The sequence below is a fragment of the Bufo gargarizans genome, chromosome 4 (assembly GCF_014858855.1).
Source record: "Bufo gargarizans isolate SCDJY-AF-19 chromosome 4, ASM1485885v1, whole genome shotgun sequence".
Taxonomy (NCBI): domain Eukaryota; kingdom Metazoa; phylum Chordata; class Amphibia; order Anura; family Bufonidae; genus Bufo; species Bufo gargarizans.
The window spans coordinates 322,862,668-322,882,020 of record NC_058083.1 but is presented as its reverse complement, the minus strand read 5'-3'; the positions used below and the strand labels follow the sequence as shown (position 1 = coordinate 322,882,020).

Genomic DNA, 19,353 nt, shown 5'->3' with positions numbered 1-19,353 from the left:
AGCTGCCAGCAAACAATGATTCTGTATGGGGACGAACGATGGCATTAGTGATCACTCCTCCCCATACTGTGGCGCAGATCGCTGCATGTAAATCAAGCAGTCTCCTCCACTGATTGTCAGGAAGGAACGCCTCATCTGTCAGTGTAAAGGGGCCTGAACTCAGAGCTGCTGAAACATGTCATATGTAATTGTAAAGGTTGAGATGACTTATCTTCACTTAGAAAATCAATGTTTTTGGAAATTTTGCGTAAAGACTGTATGTTACATGTGCAAAGTAGATGTTTCAAGAAGGGTTTACAGCGTGTTCTAGAGGTAACTTTTCTTTGCTTTTTTAACCTAGTTGCCCAACTTGAAGCTGAATCAGTGCAGGCAAGCAGTGATGCAAATGGACAAAGTAGTTCAGATCTTCTTACGTTTCAAGACTCTGTAATTGCTGCAAAGTCCTCTATGCGAATGATGAAGGTGAAGCAGAAATTGGATTCTGTTTTGGTATGTTCATTCCTTTCTCTCATCTGGTTCCATCTTCATTTCTACATGTACACTTACTTGTTCTAGGTTATCTGGCACAAAGAACCCAGAACTTTTTTCATACTGTGCACAGATAACCAAAGAGACACTATTGCAGCAGACTGCCATGTGCAGAAATGCATTTCAATACCATTGGTTTTGTGTGATTGGTGTCACTTCACACTGGCTATTGTCACTAGTTTCTGTTCAGGTGCTTTAGGCTACATTCACACAACAGTGAAAAATTGCCATTTTTGTAACCACTGTCACACAGCCGTTTCTATTACCAAATGAAGTCAGTGGGGATATTTATATGGCTATTTTTTATGGCCAGACGGACCCCATTGAAATCAGTTTGACCGTTTTTACACCAAAAGACATTCGGGGGTTAAAAAAAAAAAAAAAAAAAACGTATCCACTTGCGGGGACACTTGCTTCTTACTGCAGGGTTTAGGACCTGATGCTGCAAGGGGGGTGACGTCACATGACGCCATTTGTTTTAAATTGATCTATGGACATTAACAAGGCTGCGGCATTATATATAGTGGGTACTGAGGGCACAATGGGGCAGACATATATATATAATGAGGGGCATTAAGGTGCCATTATTTATACTGAGAGGACACTGTGGGAAATTATTCATACTGGGGGGCACTATGGGGGCATTATTGATACTGCAGAACACTATGGGGGGTCATTATTCATATTGGGGCACTATGGGGCCATGTACAGAGGGCAATGTGTGTGTATGTGGGGGGGAGGGGAATAAAATATACTGAGGGAACTGCAGGAGTTGGGATGTAAAAAAAATATGAACTACATCCCTTTTTAAATGGCCATTTTGCAAAATGGCAATTAAAAACAGATACACAGGCAAAAAATGGTCTGACTGACAGTTTTTCTGTTTTTAATGGGTATTTTTCCACTGTTGTGTGAATGTATCCTTAAGGGCTGATGCACACAACCGTATGCCCTCCGAGACATACGGTCCGTGAGCGGGCCATATGTCCCAGAGCAGCATACATCATGCGCACAGCATCATAGGTTACTATGATGCCGTGCACATCGGGCCGCCCGCGGAGCACTGGGGGGAACTCATAATATCATATAAGTGCGGAACAATAGCCCCACTGGCAGCCTGATGCGCACAGCATCATAGTAACCTATGATACTGTGCACACAATCAATGCCGCTACAGGACATATGGCCCACTCACGGACCGTATGTCTCGCAGGGCATACGGTTGTGTCCATGAGCCCTAAAGGGAATCTGTCATCATGATCTTGCATTATTGGTATTTATCCATTCCAGATCGCACACCAGTCCCATTAATGTATTTCAGCACTGCTTTGAGAGCTGGCACTGGGGGGGAACGGGGGCAGTAGGCAGATAAAGAACAGCTATCTGGACTCCTTATATGCGGTACTACAGGATTGTGGTGACAGATTGCCTTTAACGAAGCCCTGTGTGTAACTGCGGCAGCATTCTCAGCTGATAGACTGAGAGGGCCGAGGGGCTATATCTATGGTAATTGTTTTTTCTGCCATGGAAGTGGCCAAGTTAAATTGGTCTCAGACCACAAGACAAAGAGAAGGCACGCAATTTAAATTCGTAAGAAAAATATATAAATATGATTCTGACTATATCCATTTGAATGACTAATTAAGACCTGAAAAACATAATCATGTATATTTTAGAGGGGTGTTCTCTGATGCTCGTGGGAGAGATGGCTTTATGGGGGTGGAGGGAGGAAGTTTGGGTGGATTGAAATAATGGGAGTATGTAACTTGTGAATTTTGTATTGTTTTTTCTTTATGTAGTGAGGGGAGTCATTTTATCTTTTGTGTATTTTTGGGATATGTTAAATTAAAAGGAATGAAATAAGGAAGAAAAAATATGAATAACACTTTAGGCTTTAAATGAGTAAAACATGAGAGGCTGTATGCAAAAAAAAAAACGCACGTAGTGGCAACTAGGGATGATTGAATCGACTTCGGATGAAACATCTGAAGTCGATTCGCATAAAACTTTGTTTCAATACTGTACGGAGCGAGCGCATCATACAGTATTAGAATGTATCGGCTCGGGTTCAGTTCCAAGTGGTAATGGTTTTTACAGTATAAATCAATTTCTGAAGTTATTATGCGAAGTCTCGCAAGACTTTGCAAAGTAATTTCGGCTCATCAGAGCCAATACATTCTAATACTGTACGGAACTCCTGCTTCGTACAGTATTAAAACAAAGTTTTATGCGAATCGACTTCGGATGTTTCATCCGAAGTCGATTTGCTCATCCCTAGTGGCAACCCATAATACAAGTTACACACTTGATCAGGAATCTCACCGCATAAAGAGCCAAACTGAAATATCCCAAATTTTACACACGGTTCGGGAAAAAACTGCACAAATACACATTAAAATAAACCACTGGCCAAAATGAGTAAAAAGTCAAGCAAAAAATGAATCTTACCAGCAATTAGTATTTGTAATGTGTATTTTTGCACTTTTTTCCAGCCTTGTTTAATATTTGGGTTATTTCAGTTTGGCTCTTTATAAACCCCTTTTTGTGTAGGGGTTGCTCTTTGGTACATAACAGCTTTGTATCCTGTTCACAGTGTGACTCCTCATTCACACGCCTGTGTCCACACTCAAATCCGTGATAAGACAGTCAATGATGCCTCCGTGAAGATGTCCACAGATTTTCAGTGTTGCAATTAAACTTTTTTTATTTTTTAGTTTGCAGTAGTTTCATCCAATTGCCCAATATTTATCTTCAATGTACAAACAGAGTATCTAGAGTGGACGTTTCGGTCATTTCAGACCTTCATCAGCGGTCACATTTTTATCTGTTCTGATGGAAGGAGTGAGTCATGTACATTATATGTACATTGGCTGTTCTCAGCCCTTGATTGGCACCAGAACCAACTGAATTGAGTGCGGTTCTCCACTCTATCATATATCCATGACACTGAACAGCTGAAATATAATTTTTATTGCATCTCTTCCTAATGATCCGTGAAACACGGATGGCATCAGTGGTTTTCACGGACCCATAGACTATAATGGGCGTGATGGATGCGCGAACATGGACAAAATCGAGCATGCATCCGTGCTAAAACCATAGACTCGCGGGCTGTGCTAATACACAGATGTGTGAATACACACATTAAAATAAATGGCTACGTGTACTGTCTGTGGAGAACACGTGGAGCACTGACGTGTGAATGAGGCTTAAGCCGGAACCTCATTATGTCACCTTCTTAGGTAACGTGTGACAAAAGTCAATAACCTTAAATAATTGAATATTTGCTCAACCTTATAGACTCTGGCCGAAAGAAAAAATACTGAAATATTACGGTATATAGATGAAAACCTTCTCACATCAGTGGCAACAGGCCATTGTATTAGGTTATGTTTTCTTTTTCCATGTGATTCTTTGTAGTTGCATTGGAACAAAGCAATATTCTTAGTTTTCCTGTAACTTTCGTTGTTTGCTTTAGCACTTAATTATTAAGACAACAGAGTGATCATGCTTGTGTAGTATCAAGCCCTGCAGATCTCTCTTACATCATGACCGCTGCTGGCTATCCAGGTGGTTATCTCTGCAAGTTTTTCTTGCTCAATTTTCCTTCCAACCAAGCAGTGAAAGAGATAATTCACTTTGACAACATGTCCTATGTGTAAGCAGCATATGTAAAGCCTCGAGTTATATTAGGACTGTTCAACCCAAGGCATCTTTTTTTCTCTTTGAAGATTTTTTTTCTTACATACCACAGGGCTATATATGTGATGTTAAAATGTTTATAATGTTTAATTTGATCGCACTTAGTATTTAGTTCAGTGAGAATATTGTGATGCCTTGGCCTCTGCAGTGATCAAAGCCTGTACCCAAAATATGACCTCAAAAACAATGCAACGTTCAGAGAAGCACAAAAGTCGTCCATCAGGATATTAAACCAGAGAAAGAGTTGTGTATCATTAGTGAGAATCTTGTGATCAGTCCTGTCAAAGCTGCCTCCAAGTGAAAGGGACATCTTATATCTGTGAATGTTCTCATTTATCCAGGTCATGGTATATATCTGTAAAGAATAAATCAAGGCAACTGGACATCTACAGTACGTCCAGATGCCTTGATTTATTCTTTACAGATATGGGACATCTTATAGTTTGAGCAGCACTGTCCTAAACCGCTGTATTTCTGCAGTAATCCAGGCAAATAGAATTATTTTCAGCTCTTAAAGAGTAACTAAACCTTTGTATGAAATTTTAAAGGGGTTGTCTGGGTTCAGAGAACCCGGACATACCTTTATCTTCCCCAGACAGCCCCCCTGAGGCTAGCATCGGAGCATCTCAGGCAAGGGCACGGGCTTTTGTTTTCAATAACACACTGCCCGGCAGTGTGTTCAGTGACGTCACTGGCTCTGAGGGGCGGGCTTTAGCGCTGCCCTAGCTGTTTTACTGGCTAGGGCAGAGCTAAATCCCGCCCATCAGAGCCGGTGACGTCACCGGGGTTCCTGGCAGCCCCATGGAGAGCCCCGGTACGTCACCAGATCTCCAAAAAATGCCTTTGTCCTGCGCAATTTAGCGCAATATGCACTCCTCGGCAGCAATATGCACTCCTGCCCGTACTCACTGTGCTGCGGCCCCATTCATAAACTTCACAGTCCGTACTCCGTACAGCAGTGTACAGAGAACTGAGTTTTAAATGCACAGGGAGGTAAAAGTGTAATAAAAATACGAAATTAATTAATAAAGTATATTAGAAAAAGTTTTATTAGGGACATCTTATTAAAATTTGATATATAGGTTTAGTTACTCTTTAAAGGACATCTGTCAGCAGATTTGTACCCATTAAACTGGCTGACCTGTTACATGTGCACTTGGCAACTGACGGCATCCATGTTGGTCCCATGTTCATATGTGCCCGCATTGCTGAGAAAAATGAAGTTTTAATACATGCAAATGAGCCTCTAGAAGCAACGGGGGTGTTGCGGTTACTAGTAGAGGCTGCACTCTCTCTGCTACACCTTCCGCACTTTGATTGACAGGACCAGGCAGACGTGATGATGCTTTCACTGCCTGACCCTGTCAACCAAAGTGCAGAAGTTGCAGAGAGAGTGGAGCCTCTACTAGTAACCGCAACACCCCCGTTGCTTCTAGAGGCTCATTTGCATGTATTAAAACTTCATTTTTCTCAGCAATGCGGGCACATATGAACATGGGACCAACATGGATGTCGTCAGTTGCCAAGCGCACATGTAAAAGGTCAGCCAGTTTAATAGGTACAAATCTGTTGACAGATGTCCTTTAAAGAGTAACTAAACCTTTGTATCAAATTTTAATAAGATGTTCCTAATAAAACTTTTTCTAATATACTTTATTAATTAATTTCGTATTTTTATTACACTTTTACCTCCCTGTGCAGGCACATATGAACATGGGACCAACACAGATGCCTTCAGCTGCCAAGTGCACATGTAACAGGTCAGCCAGTTTCGTAACTGCAAATCTGCTGACAGAAGCCCTTTAGGCCTCATGCACATGACTGTATGTATTTTGCGGTCCGCAAAAAAGGGATCCGTAAAAAATACGGATGAAGTCTGTGTGCATTTCGTATTTTGCGGAATGGAACAGCTGGCTCCTAATAGAACAGTACTATCCTTTCCGTAATGCAGACAGTAATAGGGCATGTTCTATTTTTTTGCGGAACGGAAATACGGAAACGGAATGCACACGGAGTAACTTCTGTTTTTTTTGCGGACCCATTGATATGAATGGTTCTGTATATGGTCCGCAAAAAAAACGGAACAGACACGGAAAGAAAATACGTTTGTGTGCATGAGGCCTTAAGGTGGTTTTCCAGGGCTAACTTATTGATGACCTATTCTTCAGATAGGTCATCAGTATTATGTCTGTGGTGGACCAACTCCCAGTACTCCCGCTGATCAGCTGGTTTAACAAATAAAAGCTGAATTCTAAAATGGTACAACATAAGGTCATAAGAATAGATGCTCCAGAATTGTTATTCAAACAATGACTTCTGCAGATCTTGTCCTTCAAAAGGGTGAAAGAACCGCACAATGACTTGATGTGCTGAGGATTTCTAAATCCGCACGGCAGGTAAATTTCTGCACGGAACAAAAAAGCTAAATGTTTGTCTAATCTCATACATTTTGCTGGTTCTATATTACACTGTGGTTTTTCCGCACGAGAATCCGCGCAGAAAAACATAACCTGCAACAGGTAGCCTAATGAGTCCCCAAACGTCATCTGAAACTAGAACTGTCAGAGCCTCCCTATATAAACACTAACAGACCAATACCATTCAGCAGTGCTGGATTGCAACCCAAGGCATGTCAGAGAGCTGCCGTTCTGATCTCCTTAGCACTGACAGGGTCGTATAGCATTATATTGATTTATGATGATATGTAACCCTTAGGCCCCTTTCACACAGGCGAGTTTTCCGTGCGGGTGCGATGCGTGCGGTGAACGTATTGCACCCGCACTGAATCCTGACCCATTCATTTCTATGGGGCTGTGCACATTAGCGGTGATTTTCACGCATCACTTGTGCGTTGAGTGAAAATCGCAGCATGCTCTATATTGTCTGATTTTCACGCGACGCAGGCCCCATAGAAGTGAATGGGAAGCGTGAAAATCGCATAGCATCCACAAGCAAGTACGGATGCGGTGCGATTTTCACGCACGGTTGCTAGGAGACGATCGGGATGGAGACCCGATCATTATTATTTTCCCTTATAACATTCTGAATACAGAATGCATAGTAAAACAGCGCTAGAGGGGTTAAAAAAAATAAAAAAAATAATTTAACTCACCTTAGTCCACTTGATCTCGAAGCCCGGCATCTCCTTGTGTCTCCTCTGTTGAACAGGACCTGGGGTGAGCTGCTGCATTAAATAGAGGTTAAGGACCTTTGATGACGTCACTCCGGTCATCACATGGTCTTTTACCATGGTGAATCACCATGGTAAAAGATCATGTGACGTACCATGTGATGACTGGAGTGACGTCATCAAAGGTCCTTAACCTCTATTTAATGCAGCAGCTCGCCCGAGGTCAGGACAGTAGCTCTCGTAGACATGCTATGATTTCAACGCATTTGACTCACTCGTGTAAAACCAGCCTTATATGACCGAACTAATGGGGTAATTTATCAAACTGGAGTGAAGTAGAACTGGCTTAGTTCCCCATAGCAACCAGTCAGATTCCACCTTTCATTTTTGACAGCTCCTTTGGAACTAGAAAGGTGGAATCTGATTGGTTGCTATGGGCAACTGAGCCAGTTCTGCTTTTCACTAAAATCAAACTATAGTGAATTGAGGCCACACCCCTACTCTTCCTTATACTTAACACTAATTCTACACTATATCATTTAGATTGTAAATTATAATGTAAATATTATTTAATATGTTAATTATGTTGATATTTATATTTAATTTGCATAATGCATCTATTCACTACACTGTGTAGTGAATGAAAGGTCACATGTTTAAATTTTCTAGGGGAACAAAAAGTAAAGGGAAAAAAAGCAAACAAATTGTTTTTAAAATATAAAAGTATTAAAAACTCAAATCAATTTTATATAATGATAAGCATAATTGGTATTGCTTCATCTGAAAATGTCCAAACTATTAAAATATAAAAGCATTTATAGTGGCCGCCATTAGGGAAGACAATTCAAAATGCCCAAAACAAAGATTTTTGGCCACCTTGCCCCTCCCCCCAAAAAATCACTAACTGTTCAAAAAAATCATGTAAATACCCCAAAGTAACAATAAATCGACATTTCCTACTGCAGAAAACAAGCCCTCACACATGTTCTGTATGTAAAAAAAGTTATGGGGATCAGAATATGATGACACACAATAAAGGTAACATGTCAGTGGCAGCACATCTTAACATTTTTCCTTTTTTACCATTTTCTTTTCATTTTCACACACATCATTTTTTCACATTTTCCAACACATGATATTGTAAATTAAACTGTGCTAATACAAACAGTGTTTAATATATTCCATAGTAGAAAAAGGAAAGCACTCTGAAAATATTATTTATTTTTTTTACTGGCAAGATTTACATCTTTCAGTGTTCTTTAGATTTCCATGCTGTACATGGCCAAAGTTAAAGAGGTAGTGCAGTGCTACAATATTTATGACCTTAGGTCATCCATATCATACATTGTATTTCTATTTACCGTACAGATGATAGTAACTGGCTCTCATTTATAAGCTGTTTTAGAAATTGTCTTTTGTTAACATTACTTACATAAGAGACATACGACATATGAATCTTTGTTTTATTTTAATAATTAAAATAAATGATTAAAGAGCAACTGCCATGGGGGCGAGTGCCGAGACCCCCGCCGATTGGGAGAAAGCACTCTGCTGAACAATGTGCCCCTTCGGCAGTGAACATTTCTCTTTGAAGAGGATTGGTTAGGTAAAGGAAGACTTGTAGAGGGAGACGTAAAGCAGTTGGCCACATTTGGATACTTTTGGCCAATGTGTATGTAAGTTGATTATATAACAATTACTAATATAGCCTTTGTTGATTTTCCTTGTTGTTTGCTTTATTTTCCTGTACTGTCCAAACAGGAGACCAGTCCATAAGATGGCCGCTGATGGAAGGTCATGTGACCAGGCAAAACTAACTCCAGGAATGGCACTCAGCCTTCTCCACACAAATACACCACATCTGCCATCTGCACTTGCAATGTTGAGAGTTTAGTGCAGTTTATTATATTTTGACAAAGGAGACTAAGTGATCTGTCTGGTCACGTGACCCTCCATCAGCAGGCATTTTATGGACAGGACCATGTGGATGGCACAAAGGACTTGGCCAAAAAGGGAGAATACTTTCTGAAATTAACAAAGATTATATTGGAAAGTGCCATAAATTAATCTTACAAACACACTGGTCAACAGTAGCCAGAAAGTGGCCAACCCCTTTAACCTGTTACTTAAGGACACAGGGCGTACCTCTACACCCTGTGTATTTCCGATCACCGGCGGGCGGTGATTGGAACCCGGTGCCTGCTCAAATCATTGAGTAGGCACCTTGACTAAATGCGAGGGAGATTCAGACCTGCGGTTTGCGGCTTTTCAATGGTGTGGCAGGCACAGGTACCATCAGGTCCCCATGCGGCTGTAGGGGGGATCCGATGCCATGGAAGGCAGCGTGATACCTTCCTGAGGCATCGACGCTGCCTTCCTGAGGCATCGACGCTGCCTTCCTGTGACGTGCCTGTGAGATCCAACCCCCTGGATCTCACAGGCAAGAAGCTGTATTAGTAATACACACAGTATTATTCATATAGCCAATGCATTCCAATACAGAAGTATTGGAATGCATTATAAAAGGGATTAGACCCCCAAAAGTTTAAGTCCCAAAGTGGGACAAAAAATAAAGTTTTCCACCCAAAAGATTCAAAGTTTCAAGTAAAAATAAACAAAAACGTAATTTTCCCCAAATATAGTTTAAAAAAAATGGACATATTAGGTATTGCCGCGTCCGTATCGACCAGCTCTATAAGCATATCACATGAACTAATCCCTCAGATGAACACCGTAAAAAAAAATTTAAATAAAAACTGCTAAATAAACAATTTTTTTGTCGCCTTACATCACAAAATGTACAACAGTAAGCGATCAAAAAGTTGTATGCCCACCAAAATAGTACCAATCTAACTGTCGCCTCATCCCGCAAAAAATGAGCCCCTACCTAAGACAATCGCGCCCCCCCCCCCCCCAAAAAAAAAATGGCTCAGAATATGGAGACACTAAAACATAATTTAGTTTTTTTTTTAAAAAGCTGTCAATGTGTAAAACTTAAGTAAGTTAAAAAAAAAGTATACATTAGGTATCGCCGCGTCCGTATCGACCGGCTCTATAAAAATATCACATGACCTAACCCCTCAGATGAACACCGTAAAAAAATAAAAATAAAAACTGTAAAAAAAGCAATTTTTGTCACCTTATATCACAAAAAGTGTAATAGAAAGAGATCGATCAAAAAAGTCATATGCACCCCAAAATAGTGCCAATCAAACCGTCATCTCATACATAAATAAAACAATTGTATACATATTAGGTATCGCCGCGTCCGTGACAACCTGCTCTATAAAAATACCACATGATCTTACCTGTCAGATGAATGTTGTAAATAACAAAAAAAACTGTGCCAAAACAGCTATTTCTTGTTACCTTGCCTCACAAAAAGTGTAATATAGAGCAACCAAAAATCATATGTACCCTAAACTAGTACCAACAAAACTTCCACCCTATCCCGTAGTTTCTAAAATGGGGTCACTTTTTTTTTGGAGTTTCTACTCTAGGGGTGCATCAGGGGGGCTTCAAATGGGACATGGTGTAAAAAAAACAATCCAGCAAAATCTGCCTTCCAAAAACTGTATGGCATTCCTTTCGTTCTGCGCCCTGCCGTGTGCCCGTACAGCAGTTTACAACCACATATGGGGTGTTTCTGTAAACTACAGAATCAGAGCCATAAATATTGAGTCTTGTTTGGCTGTTAACCCTTGCTTTGTAACTGGAAAAAAATTATTAAAATGGAAAATCTGCCAAAAAAGTGAAGTTTTGAAATCGTATCGCTATTTTCCATTAATTCTTGTGGAACACCTAAAGGGTTAACAACGTTTGTAAAATCAGTTTTCAATACCTTGAGGGGTGTAGTTTCTAGAATGGGGTCATTTTTGGGTGGTTTCTATTATATAAGTCTCGCAAAGTGACTTCAGACCTGAACTGGTCCCTAAAAATTGGGTTTTTGAAAAGTTCAGAAAAATTTCAAGATTTGCTTCCAAACTTCTAAGCCTTGTAACATCCCCAAAATATAAAATATCATTCCCAAAATGATGCAAACATGAAGTAAACATATGGGGAATGTAAAGTAATAACTATGTTTGGAGATATTACTATGTATTATCGAAGTAGAGAAATTGAAACTTGGAAATTTGCTATTTTTTTTTACAAATTTTTGGTACATTTGGTATTTTTTTATAAATAAATTATTTTTATTTTTTTCCAAATTTTACCAGTGTCATGAAGTACAATATGTGCCGAAAAAACAATCTCAGAATGGCCTGGATAAGTCAAAGCGTTTTAAAGTTATCACCACATAAAGTGACACTGGTCAGATTTGCAAAACATGGCCTGGTCCTTAAAGAGGACCTTTCACTCGTATACAAACTAAAAACTAACTCTATCTGTGGGCAGAGAGGCGCCCAGGGGTCCCCCTGCACTTACTAGTATGCCTGGGCGCCGCTCCGTTCGCCCGGTATAGGCTCCGGTGTCTCAGCTCCGTCTGTTGTATTGGACTGATTTTTTGTAGGAGGCGTGTCCCTTGCTGCAGTGCTGGCCAATCGCAGCACACAGCTCATAGACTAGCTATGAGCTGTGCGCTGCGATTGGCCATCTGAGAGCTTCAATCACATATATTGGGAAAAAGTGAAAATTTATATATATATATATATATATATATATATATATATAAATTTCACTGATTCTGCACACAGTTTTCTTGTCTGCGGCAGAAACCGTTCATCGCAGTGCATTGCATTTTTATACCGTCTGAGTGCTTTAATCCCATATATTTGGAGAAATTGAAAATCAGTATATATACACATTTCCCTAAATCAGCACCCAGTTTTCTTGTCTGCGGTGCATTGCATTTCTGTACCGTCTGTGCACTTCTGGCCCATATATTGGGAATAATAATCATAAAACAGTGTCTGTACTGCAGATTACAATAATCTGTGGCTAAAATACTGTCCAAAATCGGTGCTGTGCTGCCCTGTATCTGAAAACTGTCTTTTGTGGACAGTAAAAAAAACAAAAAAAAAAACAGCGTCACAACCAGTAAAAAATCCACAAATATGAAGGCCAGCACTAAGGGACAGGGAAGTGGGCGTTATGCTGATGGTTCAGGCAGAGGTCGTGGCACTGGGCTCAATGAAGCTGCCAGTGCACCAAAAAAAAAAAAAAAAGTTATAAAACCATACCCAGCTTCATGTCCAACTTAGCTAGGCGGCGCACGACAACACTGTCCAAGTCAGACCAGTGCGAACAGTTGGTCAGTTGGCCAGTTGGCTTGCTGACGATAATGCTTCCAGTCGGCTAAGCACTACCCTCTCTTCCACCAAGTCTAGTCTCTGTAGCCAAGAGTTTGGTCAGCCAACTCCTCGCTCAGATCATCCTTTCTCCCACCATGGAGAGGCCTGCCAAACGAGTGATCCCACACTCGGTTATTCCCAGGAGCTCTTTTCAGCTCCACTATTAGATTTGGCCCTCGCGGCCAGCATGCTTGAAGAGGGACCTGAGATGTTGTGCCCTGCTGATTCCCAACCTCTTGAGCCTTCACAGTCTCAAGAAGATGACGGTGGTGAACGTAATAATTAGTTCACGAGGTGGATGACGATGAGACACAGTTGCCAATCACTGAGGTTGTGCTTAGGTCAAGACAGGAGGATGATCAGAGTGAGGAAGTGGAAGAGGAGGTGTTGGACGATGAGGTCATTGACCCAACATGGAAAGGTGAAAAGCCGAGCAAGGACAGCAGTACAGAGGGAGAGGGGTCCGCAGCACCGCAACAGGCTGAAAGAGGCAGTGGGGTTGCAAAAGGGAGAAGTTGGCCCGCACCATACAGGCCCGCGACCGTTACACCGATCACCCCCATGTGTAAATCAACCTTAGCAAGGGGTAGGTGTTCCGCAGTATGGCGCTTTTTTGAGGAAAGTGCAGAGGACAAAATAGTGGTAGTTTGCAACCTGTGCGGTACCAAAATGAGCCGAGGCATGACCACTAGCAACCTCACCACCACCAGCATGATCCACCACATGGAATCCAAGCACCCTACTAAGTGGGCCAAATGGCTGGGTCCACAATCTGGGTCTGCGGGTCACACCACTGCCTCCTCTTTCCCTGTGTTACGTGCTGTCCAATCCCCTGTCCAAGATGCAGGCCCGGATGCCTCTCACACTGCACCTGGACCTTCGAATGAACCAGCAGCAACAACATCCACTTGCCTGTCCAAGTGCAGCGTCCAAATGTCCATACCAAAATCATTTGAACGCAAGCGCAAATACCCACCCACCCACAGGCGATAGCACTTAATTGCCAACTTTCAAAATTACTGGCCCTTGATTGTGGACACTGAGGCCTTCCGCAGCCTGATGTCGGCCGTGGTCCCTCAGGACGGAGTCCCCAGCCGCCACTATTTTTCACGGTGTGCTGTGCCTGCCTTACACCAGCATGTGTCCCAGAACATCACCCATGCCCTGACCAACGCAGTTACTGGGAAGGTCCACTTAACCACGTACAGATGGACAAGTGCTGGTGGCCAGGGATGCTACATTTCCCTGACCGTACACTGGGTGAATGTGGTGGAGGTCAGGAGTGAGTTGTACCCTGGGATGGCACAGGTGCTACCCACGCCCAGGATTGCGGGTCCTACGTCCATCAGGGTCTCCGCAAGCCGCTATTTTACTGGCTCCAACCCCAACTTCTCCTCCTCTTCTGCCTCATCCTCCTCCACTTCCACCTCCATCAGCCATTAGTCGCTATCTGGAAGCAGTGTAGCACTGCTTTGGGTAAGCGTCAACAGGCCATGCTGAAGTTGATCTGTTTAGGGGACAAACAGCACACCGCCGCAGAGCTTTGGCAGGGTATAAGGGACCAAACCAAGCTATGGCTCTCTCCACTCAACCTACAACCAGGCACAACAATGGGCGTAATTTGGTGGCGGCTTTGGAGCTCAGCAACCTGACACACATCCTATCCCTAGCCCACGTCTTAAACTTAGTGGTTCAGCGGTTTATCAAAACATACCCCAATTTGACAAAGCTACTAGTGAAGGTGTGCCACGTGTGTGACCATTCTGCAAGTCGTCCACAGCTTCAGTCAGCCTGTCAACGCTGCAGCAGTGCTTGCAGATTCCAGCTCACTGACTGTTGTGCAACGTGAGCACGCGCTGGAACTCTACGTTCTATAAGTTGGCCAGGCTTTGTGAGCAGCAGAGGGCAGTTGTGGAATACCAGCTGCAACATGGTCGTCGCCTTTCAAGTCAACTGCCACTATTCACAAGCGAGGAGTGGGCATTGATGTCAGACCTATGTGAGATTTTAAAAAACTTTGAAGAATCCACACAGATGATTAGTGGCGATAACACTATTATCAGCGTAACCATCCCACTGCTGTCTCTACTCAAACGATCGCTGTTCACAATTAAGGACGACGCTATGAATGTGGCAGACAAGTAACTGGGGGAGGACATCTCACAGGGTGATACCCAGACCACCAACAGTTCGTCTTTTCAGCACGAATTGGACGGTGAAGAGGAGGAGGAGGAGATGGAGATTGTTGCCTCTGCTACTGAGGCTAGTACCCATGGAACTTCAATTCCATCTGTTCAGCGTGGATGGGCCGAAGAGTTGGAGGAAGAGGAGATGGAGAGTCATCCTGATGTCGACATCTTACCTGTTGGTACTCTGGCATACATGGATGAATTCATGTTAGGCTACCTTACCCGCGACCCTCGTGTTATATGCATTTTAGATAACACGGATTACTGGGTATTCACCCTTCTCGAGCCCCCCTACAAAGAAAACTTCTCATCTCTCATTCCTGTGGTGGAGAGGACGAGTAAAATGGTTCAATACCAGAAGGTACTTGTTGAGAGATTGCTCCGGAATTTTCCATCTGACAACGCTGGCGGGCAGAGTCCGCACTTCCTTAGGGAACCGGGGAATGGAGACAATGGGAACACACAGCAGTTCCAATAAAGACAGGGCAACACTCTCCAAGGCATGGGACACTTTCATGACACCCAGCCAGAAACCTCACTCTGAAGCGCGGCCTAATGGTACAAGGAGGGAAACGTTTTGGAAAATGGTGAAGGAATACATAGCAGACCGTGTCAGCATCCTAAATGATCCCTCAGTGCCTTACAACTACTGGGTGTCCAAGCTGGACACGTGGCATGAACTTGCGCTCTACACCTTGGAGGTGTTGGCCTGCCCTGCCGCCAGCGTTTTGTCTGAGCATGTATTTAGTGCTGCTGGTGGCATCATAACAGATAAGCGTATCCACTTGTCCACTGGCAATGCTGACAGGCTGAGTTAATGAGGAACAAACACGCAATTGAAATGTATGCTTTACAATGTACTCAATCCACAAGATTCAGATGCACCCTTTTCACATTCAAAAAAGGGTATATGTTTAAATCTTGTTTACTCATCCGCCTAATCCTCCTGTTCCATACAGTATATATGCCCTCAGTACAATGTTTCATACGGTCTGCTCACTTGTAGGCCCTCACTCCAATGTTTCATACGGTCTGCTCACCTGTAGGCCCTCACTACAATGTTTTATGGGGTTCGCTCACCTGTAGGCCCTCACTACAATGTTTTATGGGGTTTGCTCACCCTCAGGCCCTCACCACAATGTTTCATATGGTCTGCTCACCTGTAGGCCCTCACTTCAGTGTTTTATGGGGTTTGCTCACCTGTAGGCCCTCACCTCCAATGTTTCATACGGTCTTCTCACCTGTAGGCCCTAACCACCAATGTTTCATGCGGTCTGCTCACCTGTAGACCCTCACTACAAGGTTTTATGGGGTTCACTCACCTTCAGGCCCTCATCTCCAATGTTTCATACGGTCTGCTCAGATGTAGGCCCTCACTACAATGTTTTATGGGATTTGCTCACCATAAGGCCATCACTACAATGTTTTATGGGGTTCACTCACCTGTAGGCCCTCACCTCCAATGTTTCATACGGTCTGCTCACCTGTAGGCCCTCACTACAATGTTTTATGGGGTTCGCTCACGTGTAGGCCCTCACTACAATGTTTTATGGGGTTCGCTCACCTGTAGGCCCTCACTACAAAGTTTTATGGGGTTCGCTCACCCTTGGGCCCTCACTACAATGTTTCATATGGTCTGCTCAGCTGTAGGCCCTCACTACAATGTTTTATGGGGTTTGCTCACCTGTAGGCCCTCACCTCCAATGTGTCATACGGTCTGCTCAGCTGAGAGGCCCTAACCTCCAATGTTTCATACGGTCTGCTCACCTGTAGGCCCTAACCACCAATGTTTCATGCAGTCTGCTCACCTGTAGACCCGTATTACAAGGTTTTATGGGGTTCACTCACCTTCAGGCCCTCATCTCCAATGTTTCATACGGTCTGCTCAGATGTAGGCCCTCACTACAATGTTTTATGGGGTTTGCTCACCATAAGGCCATCACTACAATGTTTCATACTGTCTGCTCAGCTGTAGGCCCTCACCTCCAATGTTTCATACTGTCTGCTCAGCTGTAGGCCCTCACCTCCAATGTTTCATACTGTCTGCTCAGCTGTAGGCCCTCACCTCCAATGTTTCATACTGTCTGCTCAGCTGTAGGCCCTCACCTCCAATGTTTCATTCGGTCTGCTCACCTGTAGGCCCTCACTACAATGTTTTATGGGGTTTTCTCACCATAGGACCCTCACTACAAGGTTTTATGGGGTTCGCTCACCTTCAGGCCCTCATCTCCAATGTTTCATACGGTCTGCTCAGATGTAGGCCCTCACTACAATGTTTTATGGGGTTTGCTCACCATAAGGCCATCACTACAATGTTTTATGGGGTTCGCTCACCTGTAGGCCCTCACCTCCAATGTTTCATACGGTCTGCTCACCTGTAGGCCCTCACTACAATGTTTTATGGGGTTCGCTCACCTGTAGGCCCTCACTACAATGTTGGAGAGGACGAGTAAAATGGTGCAATACCAGAAGGTACTTGTTGAGAGATTGCTCCGGAATTTTCCATCTGACAACGCTGGCGGGCAGAGTCCGCACTTCCTTAGGGAACCGGGGAATGGAGACAATGGGAACACACAGCAGTTCCAATAAAGACAGGGCAACACTCTCCAAGGCATGGGACACTTTCATGACACCCAGCCAGAAACCTCACTCTGAAGCGCAGCCTAATGGTACAAGGAGGGAAAAGTTTTGGAAAATGGTGAAGGAATACATAGCAGACCGTGTCAGCATCCTAAATGATCCCTCAGTGCCTTACAACTACTGGGTGTCCAAGCTGGACACGTGGCATGAACTTGCGCTCTACACCTTGGAGGTGTTGGCCTGCCCTGCCGCCAGCGTTTTGTCTGAGCATGTATTTAGTGCTGCTGGTGGCATCATAACAGATAAGCGTATCCACTTGTCCACTGGCAATGCTGACAGGCTGAGTTAATGAGGAACAAACACGCAATTGAAATGTATGCTTTACAATGTACTCAATCCACAAGATTCAGATGCACCCTTTTCACATTCAAAAAAGGGTATATGTTTAAATCTTGTTTACTCATCCGCCTAATCCTCCTGTTCCATACAGTATATATGCCCTCAGTACAATGTTTCATACGGTCTGCTCACTTGTAGGCCCTCACGCCAATGTTTCATACGGTCTGCTCACCTGTAGGCCCTCACTACAATGTTTTATGGGGTTTTCTCACCATAGGACCCTCACTACAATGTTTTATGGGGTTTTCTCACCATAGGACCCTCACTACAAGGTTTTATGGGGTTCGCTCACCTTCAGGCCCTCATCTCCAATGTTTTATACGGTCTGCTCAGATGTAGGCCCTCACTACAATGTTTTATGGGGTTTGCTCACCATAAGGCCATCACTACAATGTTTTATGGGGTTCGCTCACCTGTAGGCCCTCACCTCCAATGTTTCATACGGTCTGCTCACCTGTAGGCCCTCACTACAATGTTTTATGGGGTTCGCTCACCTGTAGGCCCTCACTACAATGTTTTATGGGGTTTGCTCACCCTCAGGCCCTCACTACAATGTTTCATATGGTCTGCTCACCTGTAGGCCCTCACTTCAGAGTTTTATGGGGTTTGCTCAGCTGTAGGCCCTCACCTCCAATGTTTCATACGGTCTTATCACCTGTAGGCCCTCACTACAATGTTTTATGGGGTTTGCTCACCTGTAGGCCCTCACTACAATGTTTTATGGGGTTCGCTCACCCTCGGGCCCTCACTATAATGTTTCATATGGTCTGCTCAGCTGTAGGCCCTCACTACAATGTTTTATGGGGTTTGCTCACCTGTAGGCCCTCACCTCCAATGTGTCATACAGTCTGCTCAGCTGAGAGGCCCTAACCTCCAATGTTTCATACGGTCTGCTCACCTGTAGGCCCTAACCACCAATGTTTCATGCGGTCTGCTCACCTGTAGACCCTCACTACAAGGTTTTATGGGGTTTGCTCACCTTCAGGCCCTCATCTCCAATGTTTCATACGGTTTGCTCACCTGTAGGCCCTCACTACAATGTTTTATGGGGTTTGCTCACCATAAGGCCATCACTACAATGTTTTATGGTGTTCGCTCACCTGTAGGCCCTCACCTCCAATGTTTCATACTGTCTGCTCAGCAGTAGGCCCTCACCTCCAATGTTTCATTCGGTCTGCTCACCTGTAAGCCCTCACTACAATGTTTTATGGGGTTTTCTCACCATAGGACCCTCACTACAAGGTTTTATGGGGTTTGCTCACCTTCAGGCCCTCATCTCCAATGTTTCATACGGTCTGCTCACCTGTAGGCCCTCACTACAATGTTTTATGGGGTTCGCTCACCTTCAGACCCTCACCTCCAATGTTTGAGGGTCAGCTGAGCAGCAGGCCCTCACCCGTAATGTTTTAGAGGGTAACCAGCAGGCCCTTGCTCCTAATGTTTTTTTGAGGGTCAGCAGCAGGCTATTATTAATAATTTTTTAAGGGTGTGTATGATGCCCTCCTTTATGTGTAATAAAAGGTACATTGGAGAG

The 19,353-nt window shown here is 43.6% G+C and overlaps 1 protein-coding gene across 1 annotated transcript in view; it reads left to right on the top strand.

Moving 5' to 3' along the window:
• The window catches only part of AHI1 (Abelson helper integration site 1), a 210,209-nt gene that overhangs the window by 74,117 nt on the left and 116,739 nt on the right, over positions 1 to 19,353 (top strand). Inside the window, exon 18 of the mRNA XM_044291599.1 lies at positions 341 to 489. Within this exon, the coding sequence (XP_044147534.1) occupies positions 341 to 489 (149 nt within the window). The remainder of the gene's footprint in view (positions 1 to 340; positions 490 to 19,353) is intronic.